The 21,473-nt window shown below is 39.5% G+C and overlaps 1 protein-coding gene across 10 annotated transcripts in view; it reads right to left on the bottom strand.

Moving 5' to 3' along the window:
* The window catches only part of slc5a9 (solute carrier family 5 member 9), a 48,783-nt gene that overhangs the window by 11,842 nt on the left and 15,468 nt on the right, over window positions 1-21,473 (bottom strand). For 5 of the 10 annotated variants that reach the window (XM_028027761.1, XM_028027756.1, XM_028027758.1 and 2 more), the window contains 9 exons: window positions 18,800-18,904; window positions 14,925-15,089; window positions 14,721-14,826; window positions 13,008-13,088; window positions 12,619-12,824; window positions 10,483-10,618; window positions 10,132-10,239; window positions 3,315-3,465; window positions 2,694-2,862 (listed from right to left, as the gene is read on the bottom strand). In XM_028027761.1, coding sequence (XP_027883562.1) covers window positions 2,694-2,862; window positions 3,315-3,465; window positions 10,132-10,239; window positions 10,483-10,618; window positions 12,619-12,824; window positions 13,008-13,088; window positions 14,721-14,826; window positions 14,925-15,089; window positions 18,800-18,904 — 1,227 coding nt within the window. Of the gene's footprint in view, window positions 1-2,264; window positions 2,467-2,693; window positions 2,863-3,314; window positions 3,466-10,131; window positions 10,240-10,482; window positions 10,619-12,618; window positions 12,825-13,007; window positions 13,089-14,720; window positions 14,827-14,924; window positions 15,090-15,938; window positions 16,827-18,799; window positions 18,905-21,473 lie in introns of those variants that run through there. The other 5 variants (XM_028027763.1, XM_028027757.1, XM_028027765.1 and 2 more) reach the window with 5 other exon arrangements.

The raw sequence follows: 21,473 nt of genomic DNA, 5'->3' as shown, positions 1-21,473 counted from the left end.
TCTGTGCACAGTGCAGCGGATTTAACACATCATGCAGGGCCGGTCCAAGGCTGTATGAGGCCTCGAGCAGAATTTGACTAAGGGGCCCCTTTTGCTGCTAAAAACATCAGCATCTCTAACAGTTTCTGTGTTAGATTTAGTGAAATCTGGGAGAGGGGGAGTAGTTTAAATCCCCAACCTAAAAAGCAATCAGTTATAATTGTCAGTTATAATAGAGCTCAAACAAATAGAATATTGTTCTTTGAACTTTTACAAAGAAAACTTACCAGCTCCTTTAAATCTTACATTTAAATGTTAAACCATTTAAAATCTTTTAAGTTATGTATGCTGAAACCATTAAATCAAATTTAGCAGCATTGATCATCTCAATAAACAAATGTTACAGTTATGCATCTGTGGTTTGTGTTAAAATATTAGCATTTATGGGCCCCTGAAGCCCTGGGGGGCCTGATGGAGCTGCTGACTTAATTTGGATTAAACAGAAGTGCAAATATTTAATATTCATTTTAATTGTATTTTTTGATTTGCTGTCTTTAAGACTAGTTGTGGGTTTAGATAGTGTTTCACTGGAGATGTTTTCCTGTAACATATAATTACCCACTAGTACTTTTACTTCTTCTGTCTACTTAACATCTTTTAATACAAAAACATGACGGACCACTGATGGACCGCCTCGGTGCCCCAACCACCGGGCTTAGCAAAGTTTTCTGTGGGAAACCCTGTAGATATATTGTAGATAGTGTCAGATTGTGGAATAGGTTTATTAATATGCTAGAGCATAGATTAACAAAACATATTTTTCTTTGGGATTTCACAACACTTGGGCCAGACAAATTGAGAAGATATTTGCAGAGGTAGATTTTCTGTACATTTATAGAATTAAATTAAGATGTAATATTCAACAGCTTAAACAGTTTTATTTTAAAGTTTATAAAAGTAAGTGGGCAGTTGATATCTTGCATAAACCAAAATTACGTACTTATATTTCACTAAAGTATGCCTATGGTCTTCAGCCATATGCATCATAGAACTTATCTAAAAAACAAAGGTCCATGTGCGACCAGTTCAGATCTGGCACTTTGCCTTTGGCTTTGGAGACTGAACGTTTTTGTTCAGTCCCAGAGGAAGACTGAAGATGTTCTTTGTATAATTTGAGGGAAATTACACACAGTACTGATATTTGTACTCGATGTTGAGAAATTATTGGATGTTTATCCAGATTTCTTTTATTTAATGGATGAGGATAAAATATGTTATTTAAGTATTTTTTGTTTCAGTTAGCACAACTTATTTTGAACTATAGGAGTGACAGCAATCATGATAATTCATGTACACTACCCATTCTTATGCTCATGATTCACCTCTACCTCCCACTACCACTGGTCTGATTTCTGGATTTGTCTGGCGAAATAAATTGTGACGACTATTTTCCTAACATGTAACATGTGTGGGCACCAAAGTACAACCTGGTCCCCACAAGGAGAAGTGTTGTTTTTGGGTTAGGAAAAATGTCTGGGTGAGGCATAGATGAAGTTTTTTTTGTTTTTTGTCTCTAGCTCTCGGTGAACGCGGACGCTTTTTTCCTCTGCTTCTCTTCCTACTCTTTTTCACCCTGCTTGCTCTGTTTTTGTGCTGCTTTTTTGGAGCCTTTCTTTCTTTCCTCCGAATCTATAAATTATGGATCTGGTTAACTGGTTTCTCAATGCAATTGATCAAATTTTCTCAATTTGACATATTGACAAATTCGTGATGGATTGGGCCGAGATAGACTTACTAGCGAACACTCAGACTGACATGCTGGGGACAGAGGCGCAAGTTGGATGCAATTCTTTCGCAGGCAATCTTTGGACGCTAAAACTCACTAGCGGAAAGGAATCGATCTTGGAGAACTTGCTAGTTCCGGCCCGGTGGAAACGACCACACTAATTTGGATGATTGGAATAAAAAGAGATGTACTGGTTGAGACTCTAGAGCAGATGGAAATTTGAAGTCTGCCCGATCTAAAGAGAATGTTTATTCTGAATCTGGTTCCCTTATGTCTGCCTTGGCTGGCTATCTCAAATCTCTTGGAGTTTATGTAAACAAGCCCTTCTTTCCCATCCCCTCACCTCTCCGGAAGTTATCTGTCCAATTGTATGGCTGAACTTTCAAGGACTTGCTCTTAGATAATACCACTTTATCAGAGACTATTTTTGGGAGAACAGGCTGTAACAAGACACAAACTAATCTGCATGCATAGCTAAAGAGAAAACATATTCCCTGACCTCTTTGCCAGCTCATGAATAAAGTATTTGAAAAAAAGAAGACTCCAAAAAGGGCACTTGGGGCATCATATTGACGAGGACTCATGCCCTCTTCATCCCCCCCTCTGCACATGCTTGCTGCGATAGATTGGCAACCTATCTGGAATGTACGCCATCTCTTGATGACTGCTGGAGATTGTGGCACCAGCCCCCATCTGTGACCCTGTCAGGACAAGAGGAGGATCCCACAATGATAACATTATAAAGGTTTGTTGTGGAGGTTAGATGAGTTAGATTGTACCATGCTCAGTCAAGGGGTTTACAAAAGAAACACATTGGAGTCATGCAAAGCATCGGTAAATAAGAACTGGACTGGAAATTCCTGAGTTAACATAATTTCAGGGTCATTTGTGATTATTTGTTTGATGTGTACATCTGTCAGGGACATACCTGCTCATTGGCCCGAGGCCAGAAGATTGCCATTATGAAGACAGCAGTAATTGGTGGGGCTAGAAAGCTGGTCACAGATTGGATGTACTCAAAAAGCTGTCCACTGTTGGCTGTCTGGACAACTGGAATCCACAACAGACTAACACACATCAAGACGAGGATGAAAATCCTGAATATAGACATAGTGTTGTTATTGTGGCATTTCGGTTGAAGTCAAATTGACAGTAAGGTGTGATCCAGCATGCCTAAGATCTTCCTGGGCACCAGACAGATAATAACCATTTGACTTCTTTTAGTTTAACTGATTATTAAGCTATATCAGTAAAAGCCTATAGAAGAAAGTAAAGAAAATAGTAATAATAATAACCAGTATGTCATTTCCCATTACTCCTGATCCAATATCAACATACACCTCATCATGTAACTCAACATGTCACTGACATGGGGTGCATAAGTACGGTAAACATTTAGCACTGTGAGTATTTGTTTGTGCAGCAAAAAGTATTGAATGTAGGGAGAAAATTTGTTTGTTTTCTGACAGAAAGATAGTTTAGGCAATGACATTTCATCTCTTTTGTCCAAATTAACTTTCTGGATTTGAGGTGTAACTTTCATTCCTACCTTCCAACAATCATAAGTTCCATCTCTGAAGCTCTTGGTCTTGCTTTGTGGTAGAGGTCCAGAGTAAATATAGTGGAGCTGCTATTAAAAATTGATGTCAAAGATGACATCAGAGCAGCCAAAATTACAGCCAGCATCAGACCACGTAAACCTGTAAAAAAACATTTGTATTATCAAGGTGAACTATTTAAAAATGGATTGAGAAGAAATCTACCACAGGCTGTTCCTAGGACTGCATCACTTATTATGCATTCCTGAAATGAGCTGGAGTCCATTTTCCACTTTGGAGTTCACAGACATATGAGCCCGTCCAACTCTATTAGTGCAACATGATCTTAAATTTCTGTTAGAGGTAAACATTTCTATTTTAAGTGTCTCATAATTGCAGGTTACTATAAAAACTCATTTAAAGGTAAAGGTAATTTTATTTATATAGTACATTTTCAGCAACAAGGCAATACAAAGTGCTTTACAAGATTTAAAAGGAAATGCAAACAAAATAACACACCAAAGAAAAGAGCAAAAGAAGACAAAGAATCTGATGTTGATCTAAAGTATGTAAGCTAGGTGCTCCTGTTCAGGGTTACTAAGTATCCTCTGGTCTAATTCCATTTCTGGGTTGGGAGTACAGGGGTCTAAAAAATAGTCTGACAATGTTTAACCAAAAGTGTCCTCTGGGCTTCTGGTCTCTGCATCTAAATAGTGAGTACTCTACTGTTTCTGATCAAATAAGATAGAGTGACTAATCTAATTCCTTTTCTGGGTTAAAAGTGAGTACTCCACAGTTTCTAAGTATTGTATTTATTACTACTCTGTAATTAAAAGGATTTTGGGAAAACACAATAAAGACAGAAAGATAAAGTAATGTAACACTGACAAAGAGCTATGTTCAGAAATAGACCCAGAAAACATAGACTCATGGCACATTCAAGGCACAAAGTGCCATTTCATAGAACAATCTTTTGTCCAACACACCTCAGATAAATGATTGAATTACCTCCTCAGTATGCAGGTGGGCTCAAGGCTGCCGCAGCAGGGCCGCGGATGAGAATGACAATTAAGAACCACACACTACATACACACACACACGCACATACAGTACATATATATATATATATATACAGTGATATCAGTAACACATTACATTGGACCACTTTCGTCAGTAATGAGTAATCTAATGTGTTGCTATTTCAAATCCAGTAGTCAGACTACAGTTACTTATCGAAATCACTTTGCGTTACTGTGCGTTACTATTTTCCTTTGTAATTCAATTTTATTTCCTCTACGCGTCTTGGGGAGTGACCACCGTCTCTATACGACAGTTATCAGCAGCGACAGAAACATAAACAATGAAGAGGGAGATGCACATTTTGTTTCCCCCAGAAAACTTGGTAAGCCTGGAGTTCGGGCCACTGAGGTGTTCCACCAGCGGCCCATCGTGTTTTTGTATTAAAAGATGTTAAGTAGACAGAAGAAGTAAAAGTACTAGTGGGTAATTATATGTTACAGGAAAACATCTCCAGTGAAACACTATCTAAACCCACAACTAGTCTTAATGACAGCAAATCAAAAAATACAATTAAAATGAATATTAAATATTTGCACTTCTGTTTAATCCAAATTAAGTCAGCAGCTCCATCAGGCCCCCCAGGGCTTCAGGGGCACATAAATGCTAATATTTTAACACAAACCACAGATGCATAAACGTAACATTTGTTTATTGAGATGATCAATGCTGCTAAATTTGATTTAATGGTTTCAGCATACATAACTTAAAAGATTTTAAATGGTTTAACATTTAAATGTAAGATTTAAAGGAGCTGGTAAGTTTACTTTGTTAAAGTTCAAAGAACAGTATTCATAGTTAGATGTTTTGTTACCATAGCAACAATCTGATGCTGTGAGTTTAATCTTTGAGTTTGAGCTCTGTTCGTTCACAAACTACAATTATAACTGATTGCTTATTAGGTTGGGCAATTAAACTACTCCCCTTTTCCCATTTCACTAAATCTAACACAGAAGCAGGTGCAGGTGCTGATGTTTTTAGCAGCAAAAGGGGCCCCTTAGTCAAATTCTGCTCGAGGCCTCATACAGCCTTGGACCGGCCCTGCATGATGTGTTAAATCCGCTGCACTGTGCACAGAGATGCACAACAAACCAGAGATTTAATTCAATGCTGCTAATGTAACTTTAGTAGCTCTTCCATTTTGTGTCATTTTGAGTTTTTAATAAGAGTCACAGTAACTGTTTTGGTTGGTCGAGTTTATGGGATGGACGCGCTCATTAACTCCGGCTGACTAAGTGGACAAAGCATTTCATATGGTTTGTGTACCAGAAAAATAATACTAAAAATCAGGGCTGGCCCAAGGCATAAGTAAATGAAGCAGCCGCTTAGGACCCTGGGGCCGCTAGGGGACCCCTAAGTGGAACAGATTTTTTTTTCGTTTGTTTGTTTCTGTGTGATTATATTAACAAACACACATAAATTCATTCTAAAGTTGTGGGTTTTTTTTTTTATTTAGAATAATATATATTTGATAATGTATGTAGAAATCTTTCTTATATGAGCAAAAAGAAAAATAAATAAATAAATTGCTCTTGGGGCCTTCCAAAGTTCCGCAGAAGGTACCACACTGAATGGTAATCTGAGCTGCTTTGCAGAGAGCATCCAAACCTCCAAAGTATTGGTAGAAGATAAGTTATCAAAACAATGTCACAAAAATGATTTGTCCTTCAGGGAGAGAGAAAACAAAGAAGAAAAAGTTAAGATAAAGGTATGTTGTGTCTTGGTAATGTAATGTTTATCAGAAAGATTTATTGGAGCTGCTAATTGAAAATTTGATTGACAGCACAAATGTCCGTATTTTTGTGAAACAAAGTTTTAACTTTAAATGAGTTGATTCTCATGATTGACCCTGTATATTTCTGAGTATTTTTGCCTTCAAAACGTGTTTGATAATGTTTGACAACAATAATTAAAACTTCTCAATGTTTGATATTGTCTAGGAAAATGTTTTTACATCAGGCTACATGGCTACTGCATTACTACATCAATGAGCGGCTCTAAGCGCTAGTTGGTGTTGTTTGCTGCTGATCATTTATGTATTAAAACAAACAGTATTTTTACATCAATTTATAAGTTATATGAACCCCTCTCTCCCAAAATATGCCATTTTATTTATGTAATCATTAGTAATTTCCACTATCAGTAATGTTGTGTCCACCAAAGGACTCCTCTGGTCATTATCTTTCATTAAAGCCCTCATTGATGACTGTATGTTGAAGAACTGAGGAGTTACAGTCATCGGAAATTTGTATATGAGGTGTTGTCCAAGTGTGCCATTTGGAGACTCTAAATGGAGACTCCAAATGGCACACTTGGACAACACCTGTACATTCTCAAAAATAAACATGTCCAAAATGACATTTCTTTTTTGTGCTATTTTGATCAGTCTTGAAATTCATGAGCAGAATACTTTATTCTACAGATTTATTGTATTTTCCAGTCCATACATTCAACACTCAATGTTCATTTACAAGAAATAAAAATGAAAAATCTGGGTGAAGCAAAATGTTTCAATTTCTTTTGTGTTACAAATGTAATAGCTACAAGCTGCTTACAGTTAAAGTATTTTTGACTGCAAAAATAGAAAATTTTGCTTGTCATCTTCATAAAGAGACCAAGCTTTGCATGTAGTATAAATTGTTCAAGAACAGCAGCTGGTTTAATTTGGGTATACCTTTTCAGGCGTTTTTGGTGATTTTTGGGGCGAGGGTGTAATGGAAAATTTTATAATGTGCTCTTTACCCCTCTTTAGATTTTGTCTGCATGATGTTATCATGAGATTGGTCAAGCTGCTCTCCTATAGACGAATCAGATAGATGGACCTGTGGATGGGTCAGTAATGGGCACAGAGCTCCTCTTCGCATCAGACGCCAGCTAGATGGTATGTGCTGATATTATTCAAGATGACATAGTTGGTGTCATGATTTGTGCGATAGAGAGGTGGTGAGGCAGACGCAGAGCACCCAGGTTGTAGTGAATAATGGTGTTTAATGATGCAATAATCCAAAAAATCCAGAAATCCAGGCAGCACAGATGAACCGACTTAACTAAGTTCAGAGCTAATAGCAACTGGAAAAGACTGAACAAAAACGACAGACTCAACAGCAGACGAAAAGCCAAACGAGACGAGGACCTGACAAAGACACAGGTAGTATTAAATACACAAAGGGTAATCACGGAACAAGACACACCTGGGAACAATCAAGGATAGACAGGACAACATGGAGACTCAATAGACACAGAAACCTAAGATAAACCACAGGAAAACTCAAATCCTCACAGTTGGACCTTTTCAGGTTGAAGATGGTCTCAAAATCAACTCCTGAACCTACTGCCAGGACACTTTCTTCAGGCTGTGGTACAAGAAAATGTCTGCATCTTTCAGGAAGACCGTGATTTTTATGCAGGACAATGCTCCATCACATGCATCAAACTACTCCACTATGTGACTAGCCAGTAAAGGCCTTAAAGATGAATGAAAAAAGAAGTGGCCCCCTTTCTCACCAGACCTAAACCCCATTGAGAACCTGTGGGCCACATATCTCTCTCTCTCTCTCTCTCTCTCTCTCTCTCTCTATATATATATATATATATATATATATATATATATATATATATATATATATATATATATATATATATATATATATAGGGGTGTCCTAATGTAGATTTTTTTTCTATGCCAAGTGTAAATACGAGTACTTCAGTTAGGTGCTTGTTACTTCACACAATGTCTTAAAAACAAATTCATCTTATTTAGAACAGGGTTCTAAATAAATAAGACTAAAGGTCCTCTGACTGTTTTAACAAATCATAAATAGAGCTATACAGAATGTTTAGTCTTGCTAATGTTTTATCAAATTATCAAATTACTCGTTAAAAATTTATTTTTTTTTTGTCGGCGTCAGGCCAGAATTATTTGACTGATGGTGGCTGGGCTTCTGTAGCACATTCAATAATTCTGCAGTACATACTGCTTACACAGAGGAAGCCAAAAGAGAATGCTTGATCAAGTTGTGTTAATCTACTTTTCATGGTTTAAATAGACAAATATGCAGCTTAACCTGTTGAGAAAGGAAAGAAATTAAAGTGCAAATGTCCAGTAGCAGGTCTGGCCCAAGGCAAAGCAAACTACACGACTGTTTAGGATGGCTGTTTCTAAAACATACATGAATCATCCCACTCACACTAAACTTCTTATGTTTGACCTTTGATAACTTCTAAAGAGCCCAATAGCATTATATTGTAATTACAAAAGCTACATCTCCTTAATACATCAACCAATCTGCACCAGATTTTTTGTGCATCATCAGGGAGCACTGCTGAACACATCAATGTGTGTCGCCTAGCAGCTCTTGCGTTGTTGCCAAAGCACAAGAGCTTTGATGACAGCGAGTGGGTGACATTGCTCCCGTGATCACCATGAGGCCGGAGCAGCACTGAGCTGTGAGGACCCCAATGCTGCTTGCAGCTTTAATTATCATTGTTTTTCTTCTTTACATATTAGGGTGGATTGCAATGATTCCAAATACTGTACAGGAATGAGCTTGCTGTTACATGTCAGTCATCTTGATGGGCACCTAGGGGGACCAATCACATGTCCCTCCCAAACCCCTTTCTGGACCCGCCTCTGCTGCTCATGATCTGATTATTTGACTTGTGTGTTAAAGCAGAAATGGACATCTTCAGACTAAGTTTATATAGTCTTTCTGTATGACAGTGTGACTGACAGATATACAGTATGTTCATGATTTTCAATAATATAAAGGAAGGTATCTACCATAGGTGTCATCTTTATGATCCATCTATGTTGCTGTAATGAGAGTATGGCTGGCTGAGGTTCAATATAATCGTGCATGAACACTCAAGAACTCTAATTTACCTTGGTATAGAATATACTAATACTTGAAAGTGAACTTTGTAGTGCTAATGTTGCTCTAAAGCAGGGGTCTCAAACTCCAGTCCTTGAAGGCCGCTGTCCTACAGTTTTTAGATGTACCACAGGTACAAAAACTCTGGAATGAAATGGCTTAATTACCTCCTGCTTGTGTAGATCAGTTCTCCCAGCCTTGCTAATGACCTAATTATTCTATTCAGGTGTGGTGCAGAAGAGGCACATCTAAAAGTTGCAGGACTGTGGCCCTCGAGGACTGGAATTTGAGACCCCTGCTCTAAAGTAATGCTTTGCCAAGGTATATTCAAATAAAGAAATAATGTTTACATATTATCTTTATTATTTAACGTAAAGCACTTTTTGCTCATCTTAGTAAGAGCACCACATATTATGCCACCAGTCACAATGGTGATTGGTGGCATAAAACACACTTTTTCATATATATTTTCCACATTTTTTAAGTATTTACTATTGGTTAGTTCAAAGGACAACCAATTACATCTGACCTGAATATTTTCATATCTGGGAAAAACTTGGTATTAAATGGGTTAGCTTGGCAACATGCGGCACGGCATGGAGTTAATCCTATCCACAATGAGCCAGGGGTTCTGCTGAGGTGTAATAGAGGCCCAGGTGGCTTCAATAGTATTCATTATGTCATCTACTGTATATTATTGGGTTTGATGTCTCACATCCTCCTCTTGACAATCATATACAGATTCTCTAGCTGCTTAACTTTTTATACCTTTGATTGTTAAACACAAAAACATTTGATAAAATTAAGTTATTTCAGTTACTAAGTGACATGTTGAAGTCATAGACAGTATCTGGGGTGCTTGTGTTTCTCTGTGACTCACCAATAGGCATTAATTCTACCACTAGTTTGGGGTAAGCAATGTTGGAGCAGCCAATGGATGCTCCACATATTCTTTGACACAGTGCTGGATCCACACATCCAACCTCATCTACCAACAGAGAAGAGGAAATATTGTGATATTTGCATGAACAATAAATAAATACATTGATAAAGGTAGTTTTTTCCAACTAAATTAACTTTCACTTTCACTGATGGAATCCAATTTCATCTTTGAGTAACTACCAGCACATTCATGTCTAAAACTAATTGTCCAATGTCAAGTCTTCTTAACTAGAAGAAGAAAACAGGTGTATGGCGTTAAAGTTTAGCACAGAGAAGCACACAGAATTACCTGGGAAGAGTGCTCGGCTTACCATGCCAGGCATCACAATGAAGAACATGGGCAGCAGTTTTAGGTACCCTCCCAAAACGCTGCCTCCTTTGGCATGAGACAAGGATTTGGCTGACAGTGACCTCTGAACAATGACCTACACATTCAAACATGCATCAGCATAAAGTTAGAATCATATTTCTTTCACCATTAAACAATCATTAAACTTCTGATTTTTATTTTCTTACTTCATTGATCTTCTGATTACTTATTCTCGTGTTGAGGTTTTAAACTTTTTAATCTCTTTTTATTTCTATTATTGCTTTTTCTATGTAATAAAAAGCAGTCTTTTAGAGTTTAGACAGCAGATGTTTCACACAGTTCTGATTTCTTCCCACCTTATAATAAACACCTTAGTTTAAACACTGTGTTCATGTTGTCTTTCCTCTTGGTGGGCCAAATCTGGCCCACCAAAGCTTTTTATGTGGCCCTCTAGATTCTAGACTAAACTCTAAGTGTGCTTAAATAATATTTTATCAATCAAGTCAATGCAGTTTTTATCTGTTTACTGCCAAATTATATCAATCAGTCCCTCCAGTTTCCACTATGGAAATTGACAAAAAATCACTAAATCACCACACTTTACATAACCGGGAGTTCACTGCAGATTTTTCTCAAAACTTGTCAAAAACTTTCCTACTTGCACTAAACAGCTACCTCAGCCTTGGTTTATGTCATATTGTAGTCCCTGATCTATTTCACTGATCTAGTTCACTTTATTAATGAATAAGTTGTTATCAATAGTGTCCTGTCTGTCTCTGTGTTGTCCTCCGACAGACTGGCGACCTGTCCAGGCTGTACCCCGCCTCTCGTCCGGAACATTAGCTGGAGATAGGCACCAGCACCCCTCCTGATCCCACTAGGGACAAGGCTGTTAGAAAATGGATGGATGGATGTTATCAATAGTATTTTATTTATTTTTCTAGTCTCTGATTGCTCACTTTCTTTAACAGACTACCAATCAGAAGCTGAACAAAAACTAAGCTGGTTAGGAACTCCATTTTTTACGGAAAGCTTTGTCACAATTGTTATTACAGCTGTATTAATGAAATTACAACGTAGCTACAGTGAGCCAACTATTAAGATGCTTTATCGTTTCAAACTTCTTACGTATTTAATTTCAATCAGTTAGGTCATTTACTTCATTAAATAAGGTTTAAAAAAAGTTAATTTTGGTTAGAGATATATTATTATATGGCTTTAAATAAAGAGCAGTAAAAGAACAGAGTGAGGGCGTTTGGAGCTTTGACAGATACTATGTTTCAAGTGATGCATGAGGTGACTGTAAGTCAGTGGGGGGAAATTACTCATCTATAAGTTGTGACCTTGAGAATACAGATTTAGTTTCCACCTGTTAGGATCTGGGGTTGTTTGGTTTTGAATTTTGTCATTTTTGGTGTTCCTTAGTTTTTTTTTTTCTTAATAGTTCTGCCTTGTTTTTACTTTAATTCTTCCTTAGTGATTCTTGTTATGTTAATTTCTTGTGTCTGATTATTCTCTGTCGCTCTAATTTAATTATGTTTCCTAATTAAATTGGGAAACATAATACTAATTAAATTAGGAAACATAATTAAATTAAGAAACATGAAAACAAAAAAGAAATTGAAAAATCTTCAGTGTTAGATTTACTTTCTGATCCCCTCTGTACTCTCTCTTGTCTCCTGTGTCACTTTCTCTTGCCCTCTCCTCGGTCTGCCTCCTACTTCCTCTACTCGCACCTGCAATCAGATAACTCATCAGCGTAGTTCTTTTGTTCAGCATTCAATCTCCTCAGTATTCGAGCTTCTCATTTTCAGCCATTACATCTACTCCCATCAGTTTCTCGTTCTGCCTCATGTTCTTCTCGTGTTCACCCCTGCTACTTTTCTTTCCATAGATTTTTGTTTTGTGTTTTTGCCATGGCTCCCTTGGATTTTCGTAGGTTTGTTTCTCCATATTCTTTTATTAAATCTTCTAATTCACTGGACGCCTCTGTCTCCTGCGTTTGGGTCCTACAAGAACCATCTACACATCATGCCTCACCTGCTACTTGTTAAAGCGTCCCTTAACAAGACATCTCTATGAACTTCAGCTATGTAGGAATGTAGATTATGTTACCTGATCAGTACACCAGACCCATGTAGCCAGCACAGTAAGGCCAAAAATTAACCCTGGCCAAGGTAAATCTCCTGACACAGGATCTCTGAACATGTGGAATGCATCTGGACGAGGAATATGGCAGGTCGTGTTTTCAACTGTCACTGTGGGAAAGCTTGACATGTAGCGATCCACAAGGCCCTCATACCAGCCCACCTTAATGAAAGCTAAAAAATACAGATAGCAAAGCCATACAAAGACAATAACTTTTCTGAATCACATACTGTACAGTACTCTCTAAAAATTACCATGTCTTCAGATAAATGTGCTCATCTTTTGCATGTATTATTTCGCACTATAATTATTATAAAAAAACAGCATGTAGTGAGAGGCAGCAGTGCCCATCTTACCCATGAACATCAACGAAAGGGCTCCACCAACCATGATCAAAGTCTGTAGTGCATCAGTGTAGATGACCGCTGCCAAACCACCTACAGATATACAGATTTGAGTTTGTATCGCACTGAATAATACATTTTGTGAAAATAATTTAATCATTATTCAACAATACAAAAGCAATTGCAGTTGGGTCCCCAAGATCAGTAAATAATAATAATTATGTTGAGTCAACTTGTGCAGGTGGATGAATACTTGCATTTCGATCAAGCCATTTGTTGACTTTCCCAAACAAGTATAGGTATATATTGGTAGAGAGCTTATTAGAACTTGACTTGTCAGACTCCAATTAGACTGAATTGTAATTGACTAAACTGAACCACAGTGTCGGGACTCTGTGTTTTGGGTTGGGGATTTTGCTTTTTGGGTGTTTCAGTTTCATTTTAGTTTTTCCTTTCAGGGTTATTCCAGTTTCGTTATTTGAGGTAACTTATTTTGGTTAGATTTGTATTGTTCTTCTCCTTATTTCCGACCCTCATAGTGTTTCTAGTTATGTTTATTTCTTAGTTATTTGTTATCCTAGGTTCAGTTGTTCCTATTGGTCTGAGTGTATGTCTATCTTTCTTTAGTGATTCTGGTTAGATTATTTATTTGTTTAGTCCTTCTAGTTATTCCTTATTTCAGCCTCTCTCGTAGTGTTTCTAGTTTGAAACTAGCATTTTGATCAAACCATTTGTTGACTTTCCCAAACAAGTATAGGTATATATTGGTAAAGAGCTTATTATTGGATTAGAACTTGACTTGTCAGACTCCACTTAGACTGAATTGTCTATAATTGGACAATTCAGTCTGATTGGAATTGACTGAATTCCAATTAGACTGAATTGTCTAATTCAGTCTAATTGGTCAAAAGGAGGACATGCAGGAAGGAGGTCCTCCTTCCTGCATGTTTTAGTTCTCTACCTGGTTTAACCCACCTGGATAAAATGATGGTTCGTTGGAAGGCCTACCATCAGGGAGAGAACTAAAACATGCAGGATGCCAGAGATCTAGCACCCACTTTGGCCACCATTGCTTTGGGTGTTCTTCTATTATGTCCATTTTTCTTTAATGATTCTAGGTAGGTTATTTTTTTGTTTAGTCCTTCTAGTTGCTTTAGCTCTGTGTTCCTTAGTTATTATTTTTAGAGCAACCTTGTTTCTGTTTTGGTTCTTTCATAGTTCCCCTTGTCTTTGTCTTTTTCTACTACAGTATATTATGTTTTCTTTTAGCTTAATGTTAGAATTATTTTCAGCTCCCTTATGTTATGTTCTTCACACTTTTGTGTTCCCGTGTATATCTATGTAGTTTCCTGTGCCACCTTCGCCCTCAGCCTGGTTCCTGTTCACCACTCTCAGCTGCAATCAATTAGCTCGTTAGCCCTGGTTTTGTCTAGCGTTCTACCTCACAGTATTTAAGCCTCTCACTTTCTCCCATTTTTCATCAGCTCCTCATGTCTGCTCCTGTCAGTCTTTTGTGGTTTTCTGTGTTTCCTTGTGATTGTTGGCAGGATGTTTTTGGATTTGGTTTTGTTCTTATTTTCATAATTTTCCCATTAAATCTGCAAACTCAGCTACTACTGTGGGTCCAACTTTTCACCAACCAACATCATGACATACAGTAGAACTTAAAATTGACATCTTAATCTGTGTGTATGTGTGTGTGCGTGGGTAGGCGTGTGCGTGTACCTGCCACAGTGTAAGCAGCTGTAACCAACAACAATATGGCTGTAGACAGATAGAGATTCCAGCCCAGTGACACCTGGATGAACAGCGCCCCTGAAAACATATCTGTCTGACAAATGCACATATGATCAGAGACACTACAGCACTGTAACTTCTGACAAAAGGTCAGCCAAGTAAGCATCTATAAAGTAAACAGCTGTGTCTTACTGATATTTTTGTGAAGATGTAGAGAATCAAGGATAAAACAGACATGTATATGCGGATCCTACGGCCTCCAAAACGCAAGGCCAGGTATTCAGGCATGGTCACCACACCAGCAGAGATGTAGACTGGGATAAAGATCCAACCCAGAGCCACCAGGACCCATGCTGCCTATTAAGATAATACAATTTTTATATGTTTTATCACTGCTGCATTCAATGAATTCAAATCAATACCAAAGGTAAAAGATAGATTATTCCAGACATGACTAATTTTTACTTTAAATCAATTAGACCTGTCATAGACGGATATCTTTATGAAGACGTAAACATGGACAACTCATGCAGCCTGTAGAACTCCGCTTTTTTTTTTTAATAGCGTATTTGGATGTACAGCACATGCTCATAAGTCACCCTGGGCTACAGAAGCCTATTTTTGACATATCACTACATCTTCCCCTTTCAGCAGCAAAACATGCATACTTAACATTTTATTTACACCTATAACATGTGAGTCCGTGTAGAGTTCCAGTGTAATTTATTAACCCTAACCATTAGCAGGAAGAAGAAAAAAATCTTATACCTGCCCCTACCTTTCATTCTATTGATTTGTAGATTTTTTTTGTATATAATTGTTTTGTTTTTTATTAAATGAATAAATTTCCTAAGTAACTAATTTCAAATGTCAATTTACCAACCAATTTTTAACTAAATCAAATTACCTTTATACATAAATTTTAAAAAGTGCAACAAGCAATAATATTATGCCTTGTCAATCTAGACTTAGAAGTAGAGTAAACTTAATAAATTTTTGAACTCCAGGTTTTGAACCTAGAAATATTTTTGAACTAAAACATGTGAAGTAGAGGACTTTGAGTTACTAAGTGTCTCTATATCTGAAAGGAATTCAGATTACTCTTCCCCTGGATGTAACATGTGAACCTTTAGATGGTATAGATCCCTCCACCTCTGGGCACAACTGTCTCTGAACAGGGCTTCCGACCATGGAGTCAGAACTGACCTCAGATGGAAAGCTACTGGTCGGTACCACAGGGGAACTGGGTGACTGCATCTAATCTGGTCAATCACTAGGCTGTGGGTCGGCTTGGTGGTGGGTTGCTCTGTAGCACATCAGGGCAAGATGTGGATTAGGCTGCTTCAAGATGTTTTTAGCAGTCTGAACCGCCCCATTCGGCAGCCCCGTTCGCCTGAGGGTAAAAGGGCCTAGACAAAAACTGCATCATCACTGACCAGTTCCAGTGAAATTTCCAACCTCACAACCATGCCCTTGAGTTGACTGATGACATCATGGCTAGATATGGAAGGTAGGCAAGCTTTTTCAATGTCTCTGGATTAATAGTAGATCACAATGAGTTAATTCTATCTCTCAAATTCACACAGATCTGCAGCTATGCGCTGCCAGGGGCCCTCTGGTAGGGTTGTTGTAAGGGGAGGTTGACGCCTCTGGGTTGGTTTGTTTTAAATGCACAATTTGCATGAAGACACTTCTGTTTAATCTCAGCACTGATGATTCGTCACCACACTGCCATCCTAGTGAATGCCCAGCACCTTGTTAGTCCTTGGTGTCCTTTATGAATATCTGACAAAAACCTCAGCCTTCTGTGCAGCAGGAATCACCTGTCGGTCCTGATATAAAACCAATCCATCCGTTTCAGAGAGATGTGCTCTTGCAGAATAATGACAATGAAGAGACGGGTCCAGCACTGTTTTGGGCAGTCATTTGTTCCTGACAAAACTCAATCTATTGCAATACTCCTGCTACTCCCATACCACCACCATCCCCCCACACATCCACACTGCCCCAAGTCGTTCAATCCACCTACCGGCATTCTCCAGCACACCACCTCTCCTTCAGCCCCCCACCCCCCTCCTCCCCCATCTCCACTGCAGACAACAACACCTACCCCCAGCTAACTGTGACTACAGGCCAGGTTAAGAGACAGTTGGAGCGATTATACCAGGGGAAGGCTGCAGGACCTGATGGCATTACACCACGGATCTTGAAGACCTGCTCCATCCAGCTGGCCCCGGTACTGGCACACATGTACAACCTGAGCTTGAGGCTGGAGAGAGTCCCGCTGCGGTGGAAGACATCACATGTGGTTCCTGTTCCCAAGAAGCCAAGGCCAGCCGACCCAGAGGACTACAGACTAGTTGCTCTCACATCTCATGTGATGAAGGTCATGGAGAGACTGTTCCTGGCCCAGCTGAGGCCTAGGGTGAGGACGTTTCTAGACCCCCTGCAATTTGCCTACCAGCCCCACTTAGGAGTTGACGATGCCGTCATCTTCCTGCTGCAACGAGCACTGTCGCACCTGGATGGTGGAGGAGACACTGTGAGAATCACATTCTTTGATTTCTCCAGTGCCTTCAACACCATCCAGCCTCTGCTGCTGGGTGAGAAGCTGTGGAGGATGGGTGTCAACAACTCAGTGATCTCCTGGGTGACTGACTACTTGACAGGCAGGCCACAGTTTGTCCGTCTGGGCAGTGTCCTGTCTGATGTGGTGGTCAGTGACGTAGGAGCTCCACAGAGAACTGTGCTTTCTCCCTTTCTCTTCACCTTGTACACCACTGATTTCCAGTACAACTCTGAATCATGTCACCTACAGAAGTTTTCTGATGACTCAGCGGTTGTCGGGTGTATAGGGGATGGAGGGGAGAGGGAGTACAGGACACTGGTGGACAGCTTTGTGGAGTGGTCTGAGCAGGATCACCTGAGGCTCAACATTAGTAAGACCAGAGAGATGGTGATTGACTTCAGAAGGAAGAAGATACCTTCACGGCCACTGAAGATCAAAGGGGAAGTGGTGGAGGAGGTGGAGGATTACAAATACCTGGGAGTTGTAATCGGCAACAGACTGGACTGGGCATCTAACACTGACGCTGTGTGCAAGAAGGGATGAGCAGACTCTATTTTTTAAGGAAGCTGAGATCCTTCAATGTGTGCAGCAAGATGTTGGAGACCTTCTATCACAGTGTTGTTGCCGGTGCCATCTTCTTTGCTGCTGTGCGTTGGGGAAGCAGCATCAGAGCCAGCGACTCTAATAGACTAGACAAAATCATCAGGAAAGCTGGCTCTGTACTGGGACTAAGGCTGGAGTCCCTGGAAACTGTGGTGGAGAGGAAGACACTGAAGAAGGTTTTGTCTATTATGGACAATAAACAGCACCCTCTCCACCACATAGTGGACAGACAGCGGAGCACCTTCTCACATAGGCTGCTCCAGCTCCGCTGTCGTAGGGACAGATACAGGAAATCCTTCCTGCCACATGCCATCTCACTGTACAATAAAAGCTTAATCATGGTTCTGCACAAATCAGTCCAATCTCGCACAACTGCATTGTGGCACACTTGCTGTACATATATTTACATATACATACTGTTTCTGCATTTTTGAATCTTTGCGAGGACTGCTCTAAGCTGCTTTTTATATTGACAGCATGTTATATTTTATTTTTATTTTATCTTGTCTACAATTGCTACTCAGTGGTGGTTGTTGTGTGTCTTGTCTCTATGCTGCTGTAACTGCAAAATAATTTCCCTGCTGGGATGAATAAAGTAATTCTATTCTATTCTATACATCATCATGCTGAGTGGCCATATGGATCTTGCAGAGTCTTTGGGATGAGACAGACCGGCACATCACACCAGTTCTAAAGTCTCTACACTGACTCCCTCAGAGAATAGACTATATATGTATGTACAGTACATGGCTCGGAAACCATAAACATGATGCCTCTTTTCTGTTGTATAACATTTCCTGATTAACTATCAGTTTGTTTTGATTAATTTTTTTAATGTGATTGTTGAATAGACTAATATGACGATTTACTTTGTTTTCTGAGTTGTGATTCTTACATTCCATTCAAATCCTCCCACAGCAATGCCTCCAGCTGCTCCTGTTCCTGCAAGTCCAATGAACAAACCACTGCCAACATTACTTGACATCAGGGAGGCTCCAATCTGTCAGTAAAATCATATAATAGAGACAAACAAGAACATTTTAGTTAGCTTAATTGAATATATTGGTTGCCAGTCTAATCAAGTGGATTTTCTTTTGTTTTTTAGTGGAGGACATATTCTCCATGCACAATCAATGTCAAGCCTTTTAAGTAGAACCTGGAGAAAACTTGGTTCTGCTGGAGGTAGAACATGTTTAAATTTGAAACATAATCAATAAAACTTTAATTAATATTCTGATATGTAACGCTGACTCTTGATAAACATTAGAATTTTAGGCAAAAATGATTCAGCCTAACTTTATTAAACTAAATTGACAGAAAAACCTATCATTTAGTCACCACTGTAACTTTATAGTTGAAAGACCCTTCAATAATATCTAAAGAACATATACCTCTTTACATAAGGCAGAACAAATAAAATATTAATGGCCACCTTTTTCCCCCGAACCAGGGCACAAAGAAAGATGTCCAATTATATCAATATACAGTCCTAAACAAATGTAACCCAGTCAGTCTGTTACTCACGACCTTCAGGAGAGTGTGAAAAAGGTTGCAGGCCTGTTAGAAAAAACGAGGAGTTGAAATCCCAGAGGAAAACACTGAGAGCATTGCAATTCACTCGTCCTCTTCTCCCGACTTCCATTGAACACAGCAGTACATGTGAGGCTGAAGCTGTTAGCTCACTTAGCTCAGCTCAAAGCTCGTCATGACTACTTGTGTCTGTCTCCTCTCCTCTCGTCCCGTCCCTCTCGCGTCGACCAAGCTCCTCCAACATCTCCCGAATTTTGTCCTCTCCCTTGTGCTCGTGCTTTTGTCCAGTTTTCTCTCCCCCAGGGTCTGTATTTCTTCACTTCTTGTCCACTTGTCTCACCCTTCGTTCTCCACCATCACGGTTCTCCTCTTCTCTCAACCAATCACGAGTGACGCTCCGGGCTTTGAAGATTTTGTTGTCCTCATCAAAATAAAAGTTAGACAACTAATAGAGGACAGTTTTAGTGAGAACTTAACCTAAAACATGTTTCACACATGGCCATGGGGTGGCATCAGAAGGTATGGCAAAACCCGGCTTCTGGTGACTCGGTAGGTTCCACTTCCCACCAACACTCCATGGCTGAAGACTGTCACCGGCTGGTCAGAAGGCTTGCTGTGTTCATCGTAGCTCAACTGAACTACAGATTGGGCGATTCTCCTTGATCTCTCAGCAGGGATTTGTGGTGGGTTGAGTTCTGTTTCCCCCACTGGATCATCAAGGGCTGGATCAGGAATAGCGGTAATGTCTGAATAGGTACTAGGAACTGGCTCCAATTCTCCCAAATCTTGGTTGGTCAGTTTCACTGGTAGTGAGCCCAGACATTCTGTTGGACAACTCTGGATGAGTTAGTAGTCTGTCCAAGTCGACTCCCAATAGTAAGTATAAGTATAAGTATACTTCCTCATACTTTGATTCTGAGTACATTTCTTCTTTATTGTTGGAAGACTTTAGAAGTCCACTTGTCCACCTTTGTTGTTGTGCTCTTGTTATGCAACTTTCCGGTGATACTGTCTCACTGTCATCCAATGGAAGTCTCACAAGGTGTCCATCCGATAGGCAACAAATGATTCCGATGAACTGTCTTCTCTGCACCCACACCTCGTTCAGGTTTAATCTTGTAAACAGGGAGATTTATCCACAATAAGATAGGGCATAGGTCTCCATTTGGCTTTCAACTTTTGTTTTCCTGTAACACCAAAGTTTTTCAGTAAAACTCTGTCACCTTTATCCAGAACATGTTCTCTCACATGCTTATTGTGAGCTGCCTTATTCCATTTATGGATCTTGTCAGCCGTCTCTGTCGCCAAGTCGTAGGCTTTCTCGAGATCTTTCTTTAGCTTGGAGACATACTGATAATAGGAGACAGACTTGACTTTCATCTGACACATGGAAGCATATGTCTATTAGTAGCCAGGCTTCTCGTCCAAACATTAACAAGTAGGGCAAGTACCCTGTTGCCTCATTTTGAGTGCAGTTGTAGGCGTGAACCAACTGACTTATCTTTTGACTCCACTTGTTCTTTCACTTTGGATCAAGGGTTCCAAGCATCGACAGAAGTCTACGGTTGAATCTTTCGGGCTGGGGGTCTCCTTGTGGATGATAGGGAGATGTCCTTGACTTACGGATCCCGAGCATCTATAACGCTCACAAAGGATCTTTGCCACCGTGGCAGCCATTTGATCCTTAGCTGGGAAGGCTTGGGCATACCCCGTAAAATGATCTGTCAAAACTAAGATGTTAGAAAACCCCTGGAAGTCTGACTCAAGTGACAGAAAATCGATGTACACAAGGTCAAGAGGGCCTTGACTAGTTATCTGTTTTAAGGGAGCAGCTTGCTGCGGAAGTGCTTTACGAGTGATACATTTTCCACAGTTTTTTACATATTGCTCAACCTCAGCTCCCATCTTGGGCCAATAGAACTTGTCATGGATGAGTTTTTTCTACCCCCAGGTGTCCAGGTGTCATCATGGAGTGATTTTAACACCATGGAGACATGTTCGTTAGGGAGCACTATCTGATGAATTTCATCTCCAGTGGG

This window comes from Xiphophorus couchianus, chromosome 9 (genome assembly GCF_001444195.1).
Source record: "Xiphophorus couchianus chromosome 9, X_couchianus-1.0, whole genome shotgun sequence".
Lineage (NCBI taxonomy): Eukaryota > Metazoa > Chordata > Actinopteri > Cyprinodontiformes > Poeciliidae > Xiphophorus > Xiphophorus couchianus.
This window is presented reverse-complemented; position numbering and strand designations above follow the sequence as displayed.